This window comes from Babylonia areolata, chromosome 16 (genome assembly GCF_041734735.1).
Source record: "Babylonia areolata isolate BAREFJ2019XMU chromosome 16, ASM4173473v1, whole genome shotgun sequence".
Lineage (NCBI taxonomy): Eukaryota > Metazoa > Mollusca > Gastropoda > Neogastropoda > Buccinidae > Babylonia > Babylonia areolata.
In genome coordinates, this window is record NC_134891.1 from 12283231 (window position 1) to 12298068 (window position 14838).

The window sequence follows — 14838 nt, forward strand, 5'->3', positions numbered from 1 at the left end:
TCCATCTCTCTGCTTTTATTTCTTTGAGGCGATCGATGGTGTGATGGCCTTGTACCTGTTCTTTTTGGTATTCTTTGATTTTTCTGAGGATTTCCGATTTTCCTAGATGTAGGCCGCTCGTTGTTGTTGCGTTACCAGCAAGTCTGTCAGCTCGCTCATTTCCCTTAACACCTGCATGTCCCGGGCAGTATGACCATGTGAGTTTTTTAATCTGAAAGTTGCGCATTGCCTTATGCCACTCTGGGCTTCCCATTCCGTTTTCAATTTTCTGTATGAGGTTCATTGAGTCGGTTAGAATCATGGCAAGCTGGTTTCCGGGCGTATGGATGGACGATAGCCACTGGAGGGCATGTGTCGCAGCTTCAACTTCCATCGTTAGGCTGGAGGTTGTGACTTTGTAGGCAGCATTCTCTTCCCAAATTGTTTTCCCATTTTGTTTCGCAGTGAATCCCCAACCAGACTGGTCTTTGGTGACTGAGCCATCTGTGTATATGATGATGTCCTCTTCTTTACTGTTTTCTTCTATGAGTAGCTTCACTTCCGCATCAGTTTTGCCCTCTGGCCATTCCCGACAATGTCTTCCTAGAGTGGGTGAAATGACGGTGTTGAATAGATGGTTGAGGTTTTTGGGGTTTTTCTCCCATTCTTTTGTTTCTTTCAGGTCTTGTAGTCCGCATACTAGCTGGATTGTGTCTTCTGCTTGTCCCATCCATGATCTTCCTCGTCCTAGACGGCTGCCTTTTGGTTCTTTGACTGCGTCATGCAGTGGGTTTTGAGGGTTTTCTAATGCTTTGAAGTAGGTCTTGACCTGTTCTAACTTGTTTCTGGCCTGCACTGAAGGAAGGTCAAGCAGGTATCGCATGGTTTCTGTGGGCGTGTCTTTTGTTGTTCCAAGGATCAGCCTCATAGCTTCATTTTGTACTCTTTCTAATTTTAGGAGGTTGCTTTGAGACGGTGTTGTTAGCCCAAGTCCGTAGTCGATCACACTGAGGACGAGTGATTGGTATAGCAGGAAGAGGTGGCGTTGTTCAATTCCTTTGGTTGCCATTGCTTTTAAGACTGAAAGGCCCTTTTTGCATTTGAGAACAGTATTTTCCGTATGTTTTCTGAAGGTCAGCATCCTGTCGAAGTGTATTCCTAGGTAGCGTAGGCATTCAGTTTTCTCAATTTGAATCCCATCGAATGACACAGAAGGTGGTGATTTGCTCGCGGTTTTGTTGTTGAGGGTGCACAGCAACGTTTGGGCTTTCGCTGGATTGATGGAAGATCCTGTGTCTTTGCACCATTGAGCAATATTGTTTAGTTGTTTCTGGACGGCTTTAGTTCTCTCCTGAGCATCTTTCGAAGTTTTGAAGACCAGGCCATCATCCGCAAGGGTAAGCACCCGAGCAATTCCATTGTTGTTTAAGTCTGCAAGGCCCTTTTTGTAGACATTGTAGAGGACAGGAGAGAGCGGAGACCCTTGTGGCAGTCCCATGGATAGTTTAGAAGGTGCAGACATCCAATCTCCGAGTCGTAAGACGACGGTTCTTTCCTGAAGTGCTGCTGCTATCCATCTTGTCAGTGTCAAACTTACTCCATAACTTAGTAGCAGCTCCATGAGGTGCGCAAACTGGACTTTATTGTACGCATCTTCAAGGTCAATTGCTACTGCTAGTGTTTCTTCTTTTCTTTGAAATCCTTCATACACCTCATATGCAAAAGCAGCTGCATTTTCCCATGTGGACTTGCCTGTTCTGTAACCACCTTGATTTGAAGGGAGAATGTGCCTGTGTTCAAGATCCCTTGCAAGTTTCCTGGCTATCATGCGTTCCATGAGCTTTCCAGCAATGTTTTGCATGGTTAGGATCCGGTAGCCGCTTACCTGACGATGGTCCTTTCCTGGTTTTGGTATTCCCCCTTTCATCACGGCTGGTACAATCCTTACGACGCACTGGCCAGTGTTCTATTAACATTTGTGTCAACTTCTGCCTGGCACTGATTAACTTTTGTGCTGAGCGATATTCTTGGTTTGCTGAGTGACCTTTCTTCCTGCCGTTTGCAAGTGCATTTTTCGTCGACAATATTTAGCCTGTTATTTTTGTTTCCCCGTTTCTTTTCATTTACTATTTATTTTCTAACCATTATAGAGTTTGGTTTATTCATAGTATTAATAACATTATATTCCTGTTTGATAGGAAAGATAATCAGTAATGAAAAAGCAAACGCGATTACAAATTAGGCTGCACCAGTGGAACTGCAGATATATTCTATCTAACCTGGCCTATTTGAAACATTTTCTAGCATCAAGTAAGTGTGACGTTTTGATTCTGCAGTCACTATCAGTGTGTGTAAGCTTCCCAAACTTCCAAATAACTATTTTCCACCAGTATATGAAACTGGGAACATGACAAGAAGATAAGTACTATTATTTATATACTTAGGGAATTACAGTATAATCCGTGAGTCTCCTGTTTCAAAATCTATTGCAAGCTTTGACATGCACTCTTGTGCAGCTACAGTAAAATTTAGCAATAAGCTAATTCTAAATGTACTTTCCGTTTATCTTCCAAAAGGTCCAAACGATCGAAATACTGAGTGGCTTAGAACATTACAAGAACAACAGCCTGGTAAATGGGTAATAGTGGGTGATTTCAATGCTCACGCTCCATTCTGGGAAAAGGACTGTAAAACTGTGACAAGCAATCGGTTAACAGAAAATATCACTGACAGCCCCTTTTATCTTATGAATGATGGTAGTGTTACTAGAATTCTTGACGTCTCGAAACATAGACCAACAGCAATTGACCTGACACAAATATCACCAGAGCTAGTCCCATCATGTACCTGGGAAAACACATAAAGACAAGTTGGGAAGCGACCATGTGCCTATCATCATTACAATAGCTGATGATGATAACTAGCCTGATAATAATGCCGACATAATTCCAAAATATACATATAAAAATGCAAATTGGGATTTATTTCAAAACATTCTTACCTCTCACGATTTTGAAAAACTTGAGAATGAGAGTGTAAATGTATTCAAATTTTACAGAAGCTGTGTTATCAGCAGCTGATATGTCGATCCCAAAAGTAAAGGCTGTGAAGTCAGGTGACCGTTCAGGCAATGTCTGGTGGAATGATGCATGTGAAAAGGCAATTAACTACGAGAAAGAAACATTTAAGAACTACCTCACGGACAGTGAGCCCCCAAACCACAAATAAAGAAAGAAAGCAAACACTCAGAGTAATATGACAGCCCAAGCTAAAAAAGATCATTGGTCATCATTTTGTTCACAAGAAATTTCAGATCCTAAAGACTTTAATAAAGTTTGGACAAAAATAAAAGAAATGAAAAATGGAATAAAGTTACCAAGTTGCCCAATATCAAGTGATTCACAAAACAAGTTTCTATTAGATCAGGAAAAGACAGAAATCTTTGTTGAAATGTTTGTGAAAAATAGCAAATACGAAGGCTTATCACCTGCATGTAAAACACACCGAGACAGAGAAGAAAATAGTGCTTCATACAGTGATCCCATTCCGCAAAATGACTTGTGGTTTAATTCTCCTATTACATATGAGGAGTTACAAACCGCTATAGCTTCCCTTAGCAATAAAAAAAAAGTTCAGTTGGCATTGATGCACTATCTAATGTGATGCTAAAACACATCCCCCCAAAATGTATCATTTTCCTACACAAAATATATCAGAAATGTTGGATATCCACAGATATGGAAAACATCAATAGTTGTACCGGTTTTAAAACCAGGAAAACCTAAACGTAATAAAAATAGGTACAGGCCTATTGCTTTGACCTCGCATGTCAGTAAATTAAGAAAAATGCTTTGACCTCGCATGTCAGTAAATTAATGGAAAAAATAGTCCTGTTTAGAATAATAACTTACTGCGAAAAATACAATATCATTCCAGTGAACCAGGCTGAATTTAGAAAAGGAAGATCAACGGTTGAACACTTAGTAAAGATTACAACTCAAATAAAACATCAGTTTGCCCACAGAAAAAGTGTCTTAGCAACGTTTTTTGACATAAAAAAAAGCCTACAATCAGGTTTGGCACAAACATCTGTTATTCAAACTGAAATCAGTTGGAATATCTGGTAATCTCTATGGGTATATAAAAAGCTTTTTATCTAATAGAATTATTCAAGCAAGGGTGGGAACACATTATTCTTTGCCACATAAACTTGACATGGGAATTCCACAGGGCTCAGTTATAGCCCCTGTTCTCTTTAATATTCTTATTCAGGATCTCCCAAAGGCATCGTCAAATCGTCTACTTTTAGCACAGTATGCTGATGATATATGTATGTGGATGGGTGTCAATCTAAAAAAAGTCAACCCCACAAAGAGCACAGAATTACATACGTTGTTTGTATCAATCTGATCTTGATAACCTTGGTAACTATATGTTTGAAAATGGTCTAGGTTTGTCGACTGAAAAAACATGTATGATGTTGTTTAATTCAGGTGGTAACCCATCTAGCATACCCATTTTTAAATTACTTGGTGACGTCATTGATTATAAACAGTTGGTGAAGTTTTTAGGTGTTTATCTTACTTCAAAGCTGACATGGAACATTCACTTTGATTAGATCTTAGCAAAGCCAAGAAAAAGTATCAATTTTATGAAAATTATAAGCCACTTACCCTAGGGAATGGATACAAAAACATTGATTCATTTTGCCATGGCCCTTGTAAGATCTAAGATAGCCTATGCACAAGAAATAATTTTCAGTGCACCTAAATATCCATTACAAAAGATTCAAAGTGTAGACTGTAGGGCTATCAAAATTGCCCTCGGAGTGCCCTCTCATGCATCCAATCAGGAAACATACAAAACAGCTGGAATTCTTCCCTTAAATGAACATCGTGAGTTAGCAACAGCAAAATACGCTGTGAGATACTCTTCAATGACAAAAAATTTCATTGCTGATGAACTGACAGTAAGATCTGACATTGATTTTCCTAAAAGAGCTAAAGCCATTTCATCACAAGAAACAGTTGCAACTTATGTTTCAAATTTGTGAAAAGAATCTGATGTTAACATGATAGAGCTGCAAAACCACGTCATTCTCCTGTTCCTTTTTGGGAAATGTTGAAAGCGGATTTTGATAAAACTTATTCTGAAACAAAAAAGGAAGAAAACATCAATATCACGACAAGTACTGCCAGAATTCATATAGCAGAAAAATATCAGAATCATCTCCATATATTTACAGATGGCTCCATATATTTACAGATGGATCTGTTCTTGATGACAAAAATGCGGCTTTCTATATTCCTGCCTTTAAAGTTGAAAAAGATTATTATTATTATTGAGTTGTTACTGTTAAATGTAATTGCATGTTAGTTATGCATTTTTGATAGTTTTCTGGTTTACCTTTTTCTGTTTTCCTCTTCCCTGCCTCCACCCCCACCCCCTCCACCCCTCCCACCCCCCTTATATATATTTTTTTTAAATTTTTTTTTAATTATTTTTTTAAATGTCTAATATCACTGATTGTGAAAAGAAAACTAAAGAACACACACACACACACACACACACACACACACACACACACACAAATATATGTGCAGCTTAAATATTATGCAAAAATTACACCTTCTCCCTTTCATCATTTTCACACAAGAAGCATATTCATATGAAACCAAACACACACACACACACACACACACACACACACACACACACACAGTATATATAATTTTGCACCACACTTGTAAGAAAAGTAAAAAGAATATCACAACTAAAGTTTGTCAACCAACTTGCTTTATTGATCACAAAATCACATATTGGATGGAATGTATAACTTTCCCTTTATACAGTATTTTCACAATATAAGCACATCTTTTTCTTTCATTTCCTGTATGTTGACAACAGAAAATCAGTGAAACAATGCCAAGAAACTGTCAGTGAGAAACAAATGTTGAAGAGAAAAAATAAGGGGGATAGAATGAAAGGATGACAAGGATAACAACGTATCCTATACATACTCTTGTAAAAAAAATTAAAAATAAAGAAAGAGAGAGAGAGAGAGAAACACAAATATACAAAAAAACCACTTTTGATACTTAGAAAAAGGCAGAAAAAAAGTGATGCCAGAGCCCATGTTCTTTCCCTTGGCAGATAACTTCGACTTCACAAAGAAAAATCTGTTTCCAAAAGAAAGTTACTAAACAACACACAAATACACAAAGAGACTAAACACAGTGAATCAGTTGTGATCTGTCTTCAACTATCTTACATCCAAACATGGTCAGTAGTATGGGGCTCTTCATACGGGTGGTCTAAAAGACAAGTCCTGTAAACATGGGCAGCAAACTATAAAATAAATATCACAGTGTCTTTGACACCAAACAAATATCACAGTGATTGACAGACTGATTCAGTGCCACTGGCACTCTCAAATTCAGTATGCAACACACAGATCTGGATTTCTGTTTCTCACAGATTATGAAATATTTTTTGCTCTGAACAGTCTAAATAATTTATTACCTATGTCCACCTACCACACCTGGTACTCCCCATTCATTATGTAGACATCTGGTGCCCTCTATTCATGACACACAGGTTGTTACTCATTTCAACACCACTTTTTCCCATACCCATACATCCTGAAATTCTGCCCCCACCCCAGCCCCTCCCCTAGCCCCTCCCCCTCCATCCTTTAGGGTGTATGTATGTGCAAAAATTGTTGTTGCTTTTTAATCATTCAAGCACTGAACTGGTAACCCACAGACAATGGTTCCCTGAATCAGATGTCACAGTGTCACTGGCCAGCAGAAAACTCTAATGGCCTGGGTTCAACTCCAGCTGCAGCACTCTGGTTGGGGGGATCTCAAGTTCTGCATTCACCTGAACACACACCAACAGCTTGTGGTAATGATGATGGGAATTATTACCTGAACACACACCAACAGCTTGTGGTAATGATGATGGGAATTATTACCTGAACACACACCAATAGCTTGTTGTAATGATGATGGGAATTACTACCTGAACAAGTGTCAAAGGGTTGTGGTAATGATAATGGGAATTATTACCTGAACACATGTCAATGGTTTGTGATAATTGGAACCATTCAACTGAACACATGTCAATAGCTTGTGGTAATGATAATGGGAATTATTACCTGAACACATGTCAATGGTTTGTGATAATTGGAACCATTCAACTGAACACATGTCAATAGCTTGTGGTAATGATAATGGGAATTATTACCTGAACACATGTCAATGGTTTGTGATAATTGGAACCATTCAACTGAACACATGTCAATAGCTTGTGGTAATGATAATGGGAATTATTACCTGAACACATGTCAGTGGTTTTGTGATAATAGGAACTATTTTCCTGAACAGACACCAACAGCTTGTGGTAATGATAACAGGAAACATTCACCCAAGCACACATCAATGGTTTGTGATAATAATCACAGGAATGAAAACAGACGATGCACTGACAAGATATGGAAAAAATCTGTAGCTCACCCTTTGAAATCAGTGGTGATTCAAAATCATATATTCTGAAGTTTTTGTTTTTGTAAATGAATGAAAGACATTTAAGTATCCTAAAAAAAACAAACCAACACACACACTAAAAGATATAAATTTATCTATGAGCAATGTTGTACTTAAGGACAACAAGGCAGTCTGCAGCACACATGGTCAAACTAATTGCTATACATGATAGGCATTACTGACTCTGAGAGAAATAAAGTGAATTTCAAACAAAAGCTGCACAGTAAGACAGGAATGGTTTGAGGATCCAAACGACACATAAACATCCAAATACATTCCTAACACAACCAGTCGCTCAACAGTTAGAATATTTCACAGTGTCAGAAAAGCAGAGCAGAAGGATTGAAAAAAACAACAACAAAAAAACAAATTCTCCACCCAATCCCTCCACCTGTACCCACCCCTGTCAACACAGGCACAAATGGCCTGATCAATAAACCATTCAGAGTTCAAATGACCACAACCACCACCACCACCACCACCACCCATCCATGCACTCTCCCATCTGGTGACGCTTCAATCTCACCTTGGAGTTGACATACTGGTGGAGCAGAAGTCTCAGCTCGGCATTCTGGGTACGCAGAGCCTCCGTCTCCGTCAGCAGTCCTGACCGTGAGTTCAGGACCTCACTGGGCAGGGGGAGAGAAGCAGGAACATCAACACAAGTGCCATTCAAATCAATGCATACCTTACTTAGGGTGCAAACAAGAATGTCAGTGTACTTTACATCACAGAGGAGAAATGAGATAAAACAAGAGAGACTGGGCTGTCAAGGTTGATTCACCATGAAAAAGAGCTTCATAGTGATGTACGACACAACTATGGTAGTTCACTTTTAGAAATTAAAATAAGCACATTCCTTCACTGGCACCCTCTTTCTCACCCTCTTTCTCTATTTTACTTAACCTCTTGACTGCGCTGTTGACGTACGGTGTATGTCATAAAATGTCGCTCGCCAATGCTGTATTGACATGCACCATATGTCATGTTACAACGTTCTATGTTTTGAGTCCCGCATTGCAGAAAAAAGTCTGCTAACCATTAAATTAGCTCCCCTGAGAGCTCTTTGTCTCCTGAGTTCCATTTGCTAAAATTATTCAGCTATTATCATATTTTTGGTGAAAGTTTTGCAAGTTTGTATGAAGCTCAAGTTGTGTTTGCAAAGCCATGGCTGAACGCAGACAAACCCCAACACTTGCATGAATATTGGAAGAAATCTTTCATGATGCAAACAGTAGAGATGAAGATTGTGGACTGAATGAGATAGAACTCCGTGAAGTTGATGCTGAAGACGCAGATTTTGACATGCAGGGGGGTGGAAGGTGGGGTTGCTTGACAAAAATGAACAGACAAGCTCAGCTGATTCAAGATGCAGGTGGGTGTTTACGAGGTTTGTCAGTTTATTATTTGCTTTCTGTTTGTTGTAACAAAGAATATGATTGCACTGTGTGTGTTTTGAATGTGTTTGCAGTGGTAAGTAGCTTCATCAGTCACTGATCAGTGTCTGTGTGTGTGAGAGAGAGTCAGCCACGTGTGTACTGTGTGTGACCAACGCTGCACGAGGGGGTGTGGCTTGCTGGCTGGCTCATTGTTGATGACAGCGTGTGTCGCTCGCCTAGAGCTTTCTGTGAATTCGTTCCCGAGTGTGTATCAGTTTGTTGTTGTTGTTGTTGTGTGTGTGTGTATGTGTGTGAGTGGGGGAAGGAGCCGGGAGGGATGGGGGGGGGGGGGAGGGGATGTTTACAAACTGAAATCAGAGAATGATATACAGAACTGCATGCCTAAATTACTTTGTAAGTGCAACACTTGTAGAAGTGTGTGTGTGTGTGTGTGTGTGTGTGTGTGTTGCCATTTTGTTTTGTATGAGAAAGAGAATGAAGGGGGTGTGGCATACCATGAACCAGTTTCAGTTTGTGTGTGTTTGGGGTGGGGGAGTAGGTGTGTGTGTTTGTATTTCAGCTTCTGAAAACAATCAGAAATAAAATGGTACCATTTCATAACCTTTTTATATGTAAAAAACAAACAAACGAAAACCAAAAAAAACACCAAAAACAACAACAAACAAACTTCGCCTGTTACGCAATGTGTTTCAGGTATGCAGCATGGTGATGATCATGATGTTCGTCCTGGACCATCTGGAGTTGACAACTTGCCACAAACCTGCAGCTGAAGACCAGCAGCAGCAAGACCAAAAGGCAGTAAATAAGCCTCCAGCACTTCTGGATTACAACAAAAACATGGGTGCCATGGACCATCATGGTACGAATATCTGTGTGTACATTTTCTACAAATTGCCATGCTGAATGCACACATCCTCTACAAAAAGCAGGCAACAGCAGTACATTCCTGGACTTCCAGAAGGATGTAATTAGTGCCATGATTTTTGGTAACCAAGACCCAGACACTGCTAAAGATGACCACGCTGTTTGTCTGTCTGAAGGCCTGGCTACAAAGGAGGTGCACAGTCTGCTGGAAGAAAGGGCAAAGAAAGGATGTGAGGTTCTACTGCCCAGACTGCCCCAGCAAACCACACTGTGTCTTGAAGACTGTTTCCGCAAGTACCACACCCAGTGTTTTTACTGGCGATAGATGCTCGGTGAGTACACCCTTTTCATTCTGTGTGTGGACTTATGGACCTGGACACTGTTGCACAACCTTTGACAGTGTTTGTGGTTGATCACAACAGTCACAAGAAAGACTGGTTGACAAACTGGTTGATGTTGTAGCACCTACATAATGGAATGACAGTCCCAATTTCTTTTTTTATTGCATTTTATGGAATTTTTGTGTCAGATTGACTCATTATTTGAACAAAATCTTGGTTCATTTTCCTTTCATTTGATATATACTTTTATGCACTTATCTTCAGTACTTTTTGAAATATAAGCATATTAAAATCATTGGCGTGTTTTTCTTGTTTTTCTGAAAATTTTCTCAGCATAGGCTATAGCAAAACATACTAGCAGTGAAGGGGTTAAGGTGTGAAAGCATTATTCACTTGAAAGATTATCAGTTTTCTGTGAGAATATGTCTTCTCCAAGTACTCTGACTTCTCATTCATTCATTCATTCCATTCACTTTTGTTCGTTTGTGCCTTTCTTTCTCCCTTTCTTTTTTTCCTTCAGTGTCACCTGTATTTCTCCAGGCCGTCCAGCAGAGCATCCCAGACACGCTCCTTGTTCTCTGAGAGCAGGGAGCTGTACTTGATCCAATAGGCAGAGTCATCAGAACAGTCCCTCTGGTCCAGAGCAGTGATCCGGAACTGAGAGCGGCCGCCTTTCTCCCTGATCGTGATGGAAAAACAGTATCATACAGACCCCCAAAGTACCATTCCAATCCAATAAAGTATCATTCTATTCCCAAAAGTATCATTCCGATCCCAAGTGTATCATTCCAATTTCAAAAGTATCAAGACAACAGAGGACACTCACTTGTCCTGACATCCACACAACAGAGGACACTCACTTGTCCTGACATCCACACAACAGAGGACACTCACTTGTCCTGGCATCCAGACAACAGAGGACACTCACTTGTCCTGGCATCCAGGCAACAGAGGACACTCACTTGTCCTGGCATCCAGACAACAGAGGACACTCACTTGTCCTGACATCCAGGCAACAGAGGACACTCACTTGTCCTGGCATCCAGGCAACAGAGGACAGTCACTTGTCCTGGCATCCAGACAACAGAGGACACTCACTTATCCTGGCATCCACACAACAGAGGACACTCACTTGTCCTGACATCCAGGCAACAGAGGACACTCACTTGGAAGGTTTGCGGTTGTCCTCCACAAAGGCCCTGAGGGCCTTGAGGACCTCGTTGGGGTGGACCAGGTCCACGGACTCGCTCTGCACGGAGTCATTGTCACCCTCCTTGCCCGTCAGCACCCGGATCTCCTCATCCACCTCATCACCCTGCGGCACACAACATCTATGTGTCACAATAATAATAATAACCTCATCACCCTACGGCACACAACACCAATATGTCACAATAATAATCATAATAATATCAATGATAATAAAAATAACAATAGTAATAATAGCAATTAGAAAAATAATATCAATATAACAAAAATAATATCTTAACCAGTGTAGTGCCTTTCCTCATAAAACATGCTCAGTTGCATTGTACAATGTAGAAAGTGATGTGGGAATATGAAATCATAATGATGATATAATTCACAAAGCACCTTTCCACACAAAACATGGCGAAGTGATGATGACCAACAAACGATCAGTTTCTTTCTGATCATAGAAATAACTTTGAAATAACACATAACAAAAAAAATATTTAAACCCCCCCCAAAAAAAACCCACAACCAACAAACAAAAAAATACAGCAAACAAAGTTACTGATTTGGCCATTATTGTTGCAGTGAGTGAGATTTGCTAAACTTTCAGTTTTATAGGCTTTTCTCCCCCACTTGCAATGAATGTTCTACTGTCGGGTACAAAATTAAGCATTTTACACACGCACCATATCAGATGAATCATTTTATACACAACACACAACATACTTTGAATAATGATGTTGACCACCATCATGAATTTCACAGGTTTCAGCAATTCTTTAAAATATAATTTTCTACATAAAAATAAGTGGTAAAGAACACACCTTGATCTGAGTGCAATGAATGTCTTATGGCAGATTATTTTTATGATTTTCTTAACTTTTTTGTTGTTGTTCTTTCCGCCATATGAACAGACATGCACACCCCACTCCCACACACACACATGAAAAGGAAAGAAGAGAAGAAAAAAAAGCAGGAACTGAATTCAAGCAATTGAAGAAACAGTTTTCAACCAGTCAGCTTCCTACCTCCCCACTGCCTGCGTCAGACTCTGCCTTGGCCCCTTTGCCCTGCTGCAAAACACAGACAGGCAATAATGGTCAATGGAAATAATCCCTCCAAAATGTAATATAAAAAATCAGACGCTATTCTACCATTGTACAAACATCCATCCCCACTGTGTCCCCTGCTTTTTTCTTTTCAGTTCTGATATTCCGCTAGATTCTGGGAGGTTGACTGTCAATGTGTGCCATCAGTGGAGAATTGCGGTTTTAAGCTATTCAGTCCTTACGCTTTGTGTTTTTTCATAGTTGCCAGAAATACCCTTTGCAAGTTGTCACTGACCTGCACTGCAACTGCTAAACGCATCATAAGTTTTCATTCTTTGACGGTAATGTGGTGTGTCATGTGTAGAAAGGAACTGCCATGGTGGTGATCATTTTGCAGAGAAACTATAACCTCTGATGCAATGTGGGGAGGTGGAAGGGACAGAGAAAAAAGAAACGTAAGTGACAGATGGAAAAATACCAAGTCCAGAACCCCCCACAGTATTCATTTTCTGGGTATAAGGAATCCGGAATTCAGTGAAGCATACTAATAATGACACAGGACATCATGGTGATCCATGAGACACCAAGTTCACAACACCAATATGAATTACATATATCAAAATTTGTGGAATTTCTGGTAAAACAATTTTAAAAAGAGGTGTTACAGTTGGCTATTAAGGTCAAAAAAAGGAAGAAAAAAAAAGCAAAACACATTGGCCACAATATTTTTTATCCTGATGGCTGTCTAGCAAAATTAGACTTTTTTTTTCACTATGCAAATCATTTTTACAGAAAACATCCTGCAGTTGAACACTTTCAATTCACCCATTTCAAGCAGTCAGATACAAGAGCACAGATCCACTCCATGTTGCACATTTTTTCAACATGCCAACATGCCACTTCCTTGCATGAGCTGTGCTTGACTATGTGTGTATACATATGTATGTGTACATAAATACATGCATGTGTATGAATGTGTATTTGTGTGTGTGTGTGTGTATGTGTGCACCTGCATGCGCATCTGTGTATGTGTGTGTTTGTGCATGCCTGTGTGTGTATGTGTTGAGGGTAACTGCTATATACATATATATGTTAAAATGTAGGTATACATTGTGTGTGTGTGTGTGTGTGTGTGTGTGTGTGTGTGTGTGTTTATGTTTTTTCTAATCACATTTTGGTGTGTGTACATAACATTGATGTAACGTGTTATGTAAACAAGTGCTTTGGTAAAGCACCTAGAGCAGATTTCTGGATTCTATGCTACATAAGTATCCATTCTTATCATCATTCTGCTGACACATCAACACTGCTCTCCCCACAGTCTGTCACATCAACACTGCTCTCCCCACAGTCTGTCACATCAACACTGCTCTCCCCACAGTCTGACACATCAACACTGCTCTCCCCACAGTCTGACACATCAACACTGCTCTCCCCACAGTCTGTCACATCAACACTGCTCTCCCCACAGTCTGACACATCAACACTGCTCTCCCCACAGTCTGTCACATCAACACTGCTCTCCCCACAGTCTGTCACATCAACACTGCTCTCCCCACAGTCTGTCACATCAACACTGCTCTCCCCACAGTCTGACACATCAACACTGCTCTCCCCACAGTCTGACACATCAACACTGCTCTCCCCACAGTCTGACACATCAACACTGCTCTCCCCACAGTCTGACACATCAACACTGCTCTCCCCACAGTCTGTCACATCAACACTGCTCTCCCCACAGTCTGACACATCAACACTGCTCTCCCCACAGTCTGACACATCAACACTGCTCTCCCCACAGTCTGACACATCAACACTGCTCTCCCCACAGTCTGACACATCAACACTGCTCTCCCCACAGTCTGACACATCAACACTGCTCTCCCCACAGTCTGACACATCAACACTGCTCTCCCCACAGTCTGTCACATCAACACTGCTCTCCCCACAGTCTGACACATCAACGCTGCTCTCCCCACAGTCTGACACATCAACACTGCTCTCCCCACAGTCTGACACATCAACACTGCTCTCCCCACATTTGCTGCAGACCCCATGGAGACAGACATCCCAGTAATTGGCTTCATGCTGCAGCCACAGTCAGTCAATCCTCACCATTCTGTCTTGCACACACACCCACACCCCCACACACACACACACACAAACACACACACACACACGCACACACACACACACATACGTACACACCTTTTCGTCAGAGGAGGCAGCGGCCACCTGGCGTTCCCGTAAGTGCATGAAGTAGGTGGACAGCTTGTGGATGTCTTCTTCCGTCTCCACACCCAGCGCCTGCCAGCACAGATGGTGGTGCTATTGTTTTCTTTATCAACTACATGCTAAAAGTATATGCCTGTCTTTCTAGCTGTACTCAATTATCTTCACAATAAACAACACACAACAACAGTAACTTTGGTGCCTTTAAAAAAAAAAGACAGTACCCTACAAA

The 14838-nt window shown here is 40.6% G+C and overlaps 1 protein-coding gene across 1 annotated transcript in view; it reads right to left on the minus strand.

Moving 5' to 3' along the window:
- Positions 1–5753: 5753 nt before the first annotated feature.
- LOC143291159 (dynein regulatory complex protein 1-like) overlaps positions 5754–14838 on the minus strand; it is a 30016-nt gene continuing 20931 nt past the window's right edge. Inside the window, exons 15-20 of the mRNA XM_076600848.1 lie at positions 14583–14681; positions 12354–12398; positions 11298–11446; positions 10658–10810; positions 8053–8155; positions 5754–6861 (exon numbers count right to left, since the gene is read on the minus strand). Coding sequence (XP_076456963.1) covers positions 6796–6861; positions 8053–8155; positions 10658–10810; positions 11298–11446; positions 12354–12398; positions 14583–14681 — 615 coding nt within the window. The 3' untranslated portion in view covers positions 5754–6795. The remainder of the gene's footprint in view (positions 6862–8052; positions 8156–10657; positions 10811–11297; positions 11447–12353; positions 12399–14582; positions 14682–14838) is intronic.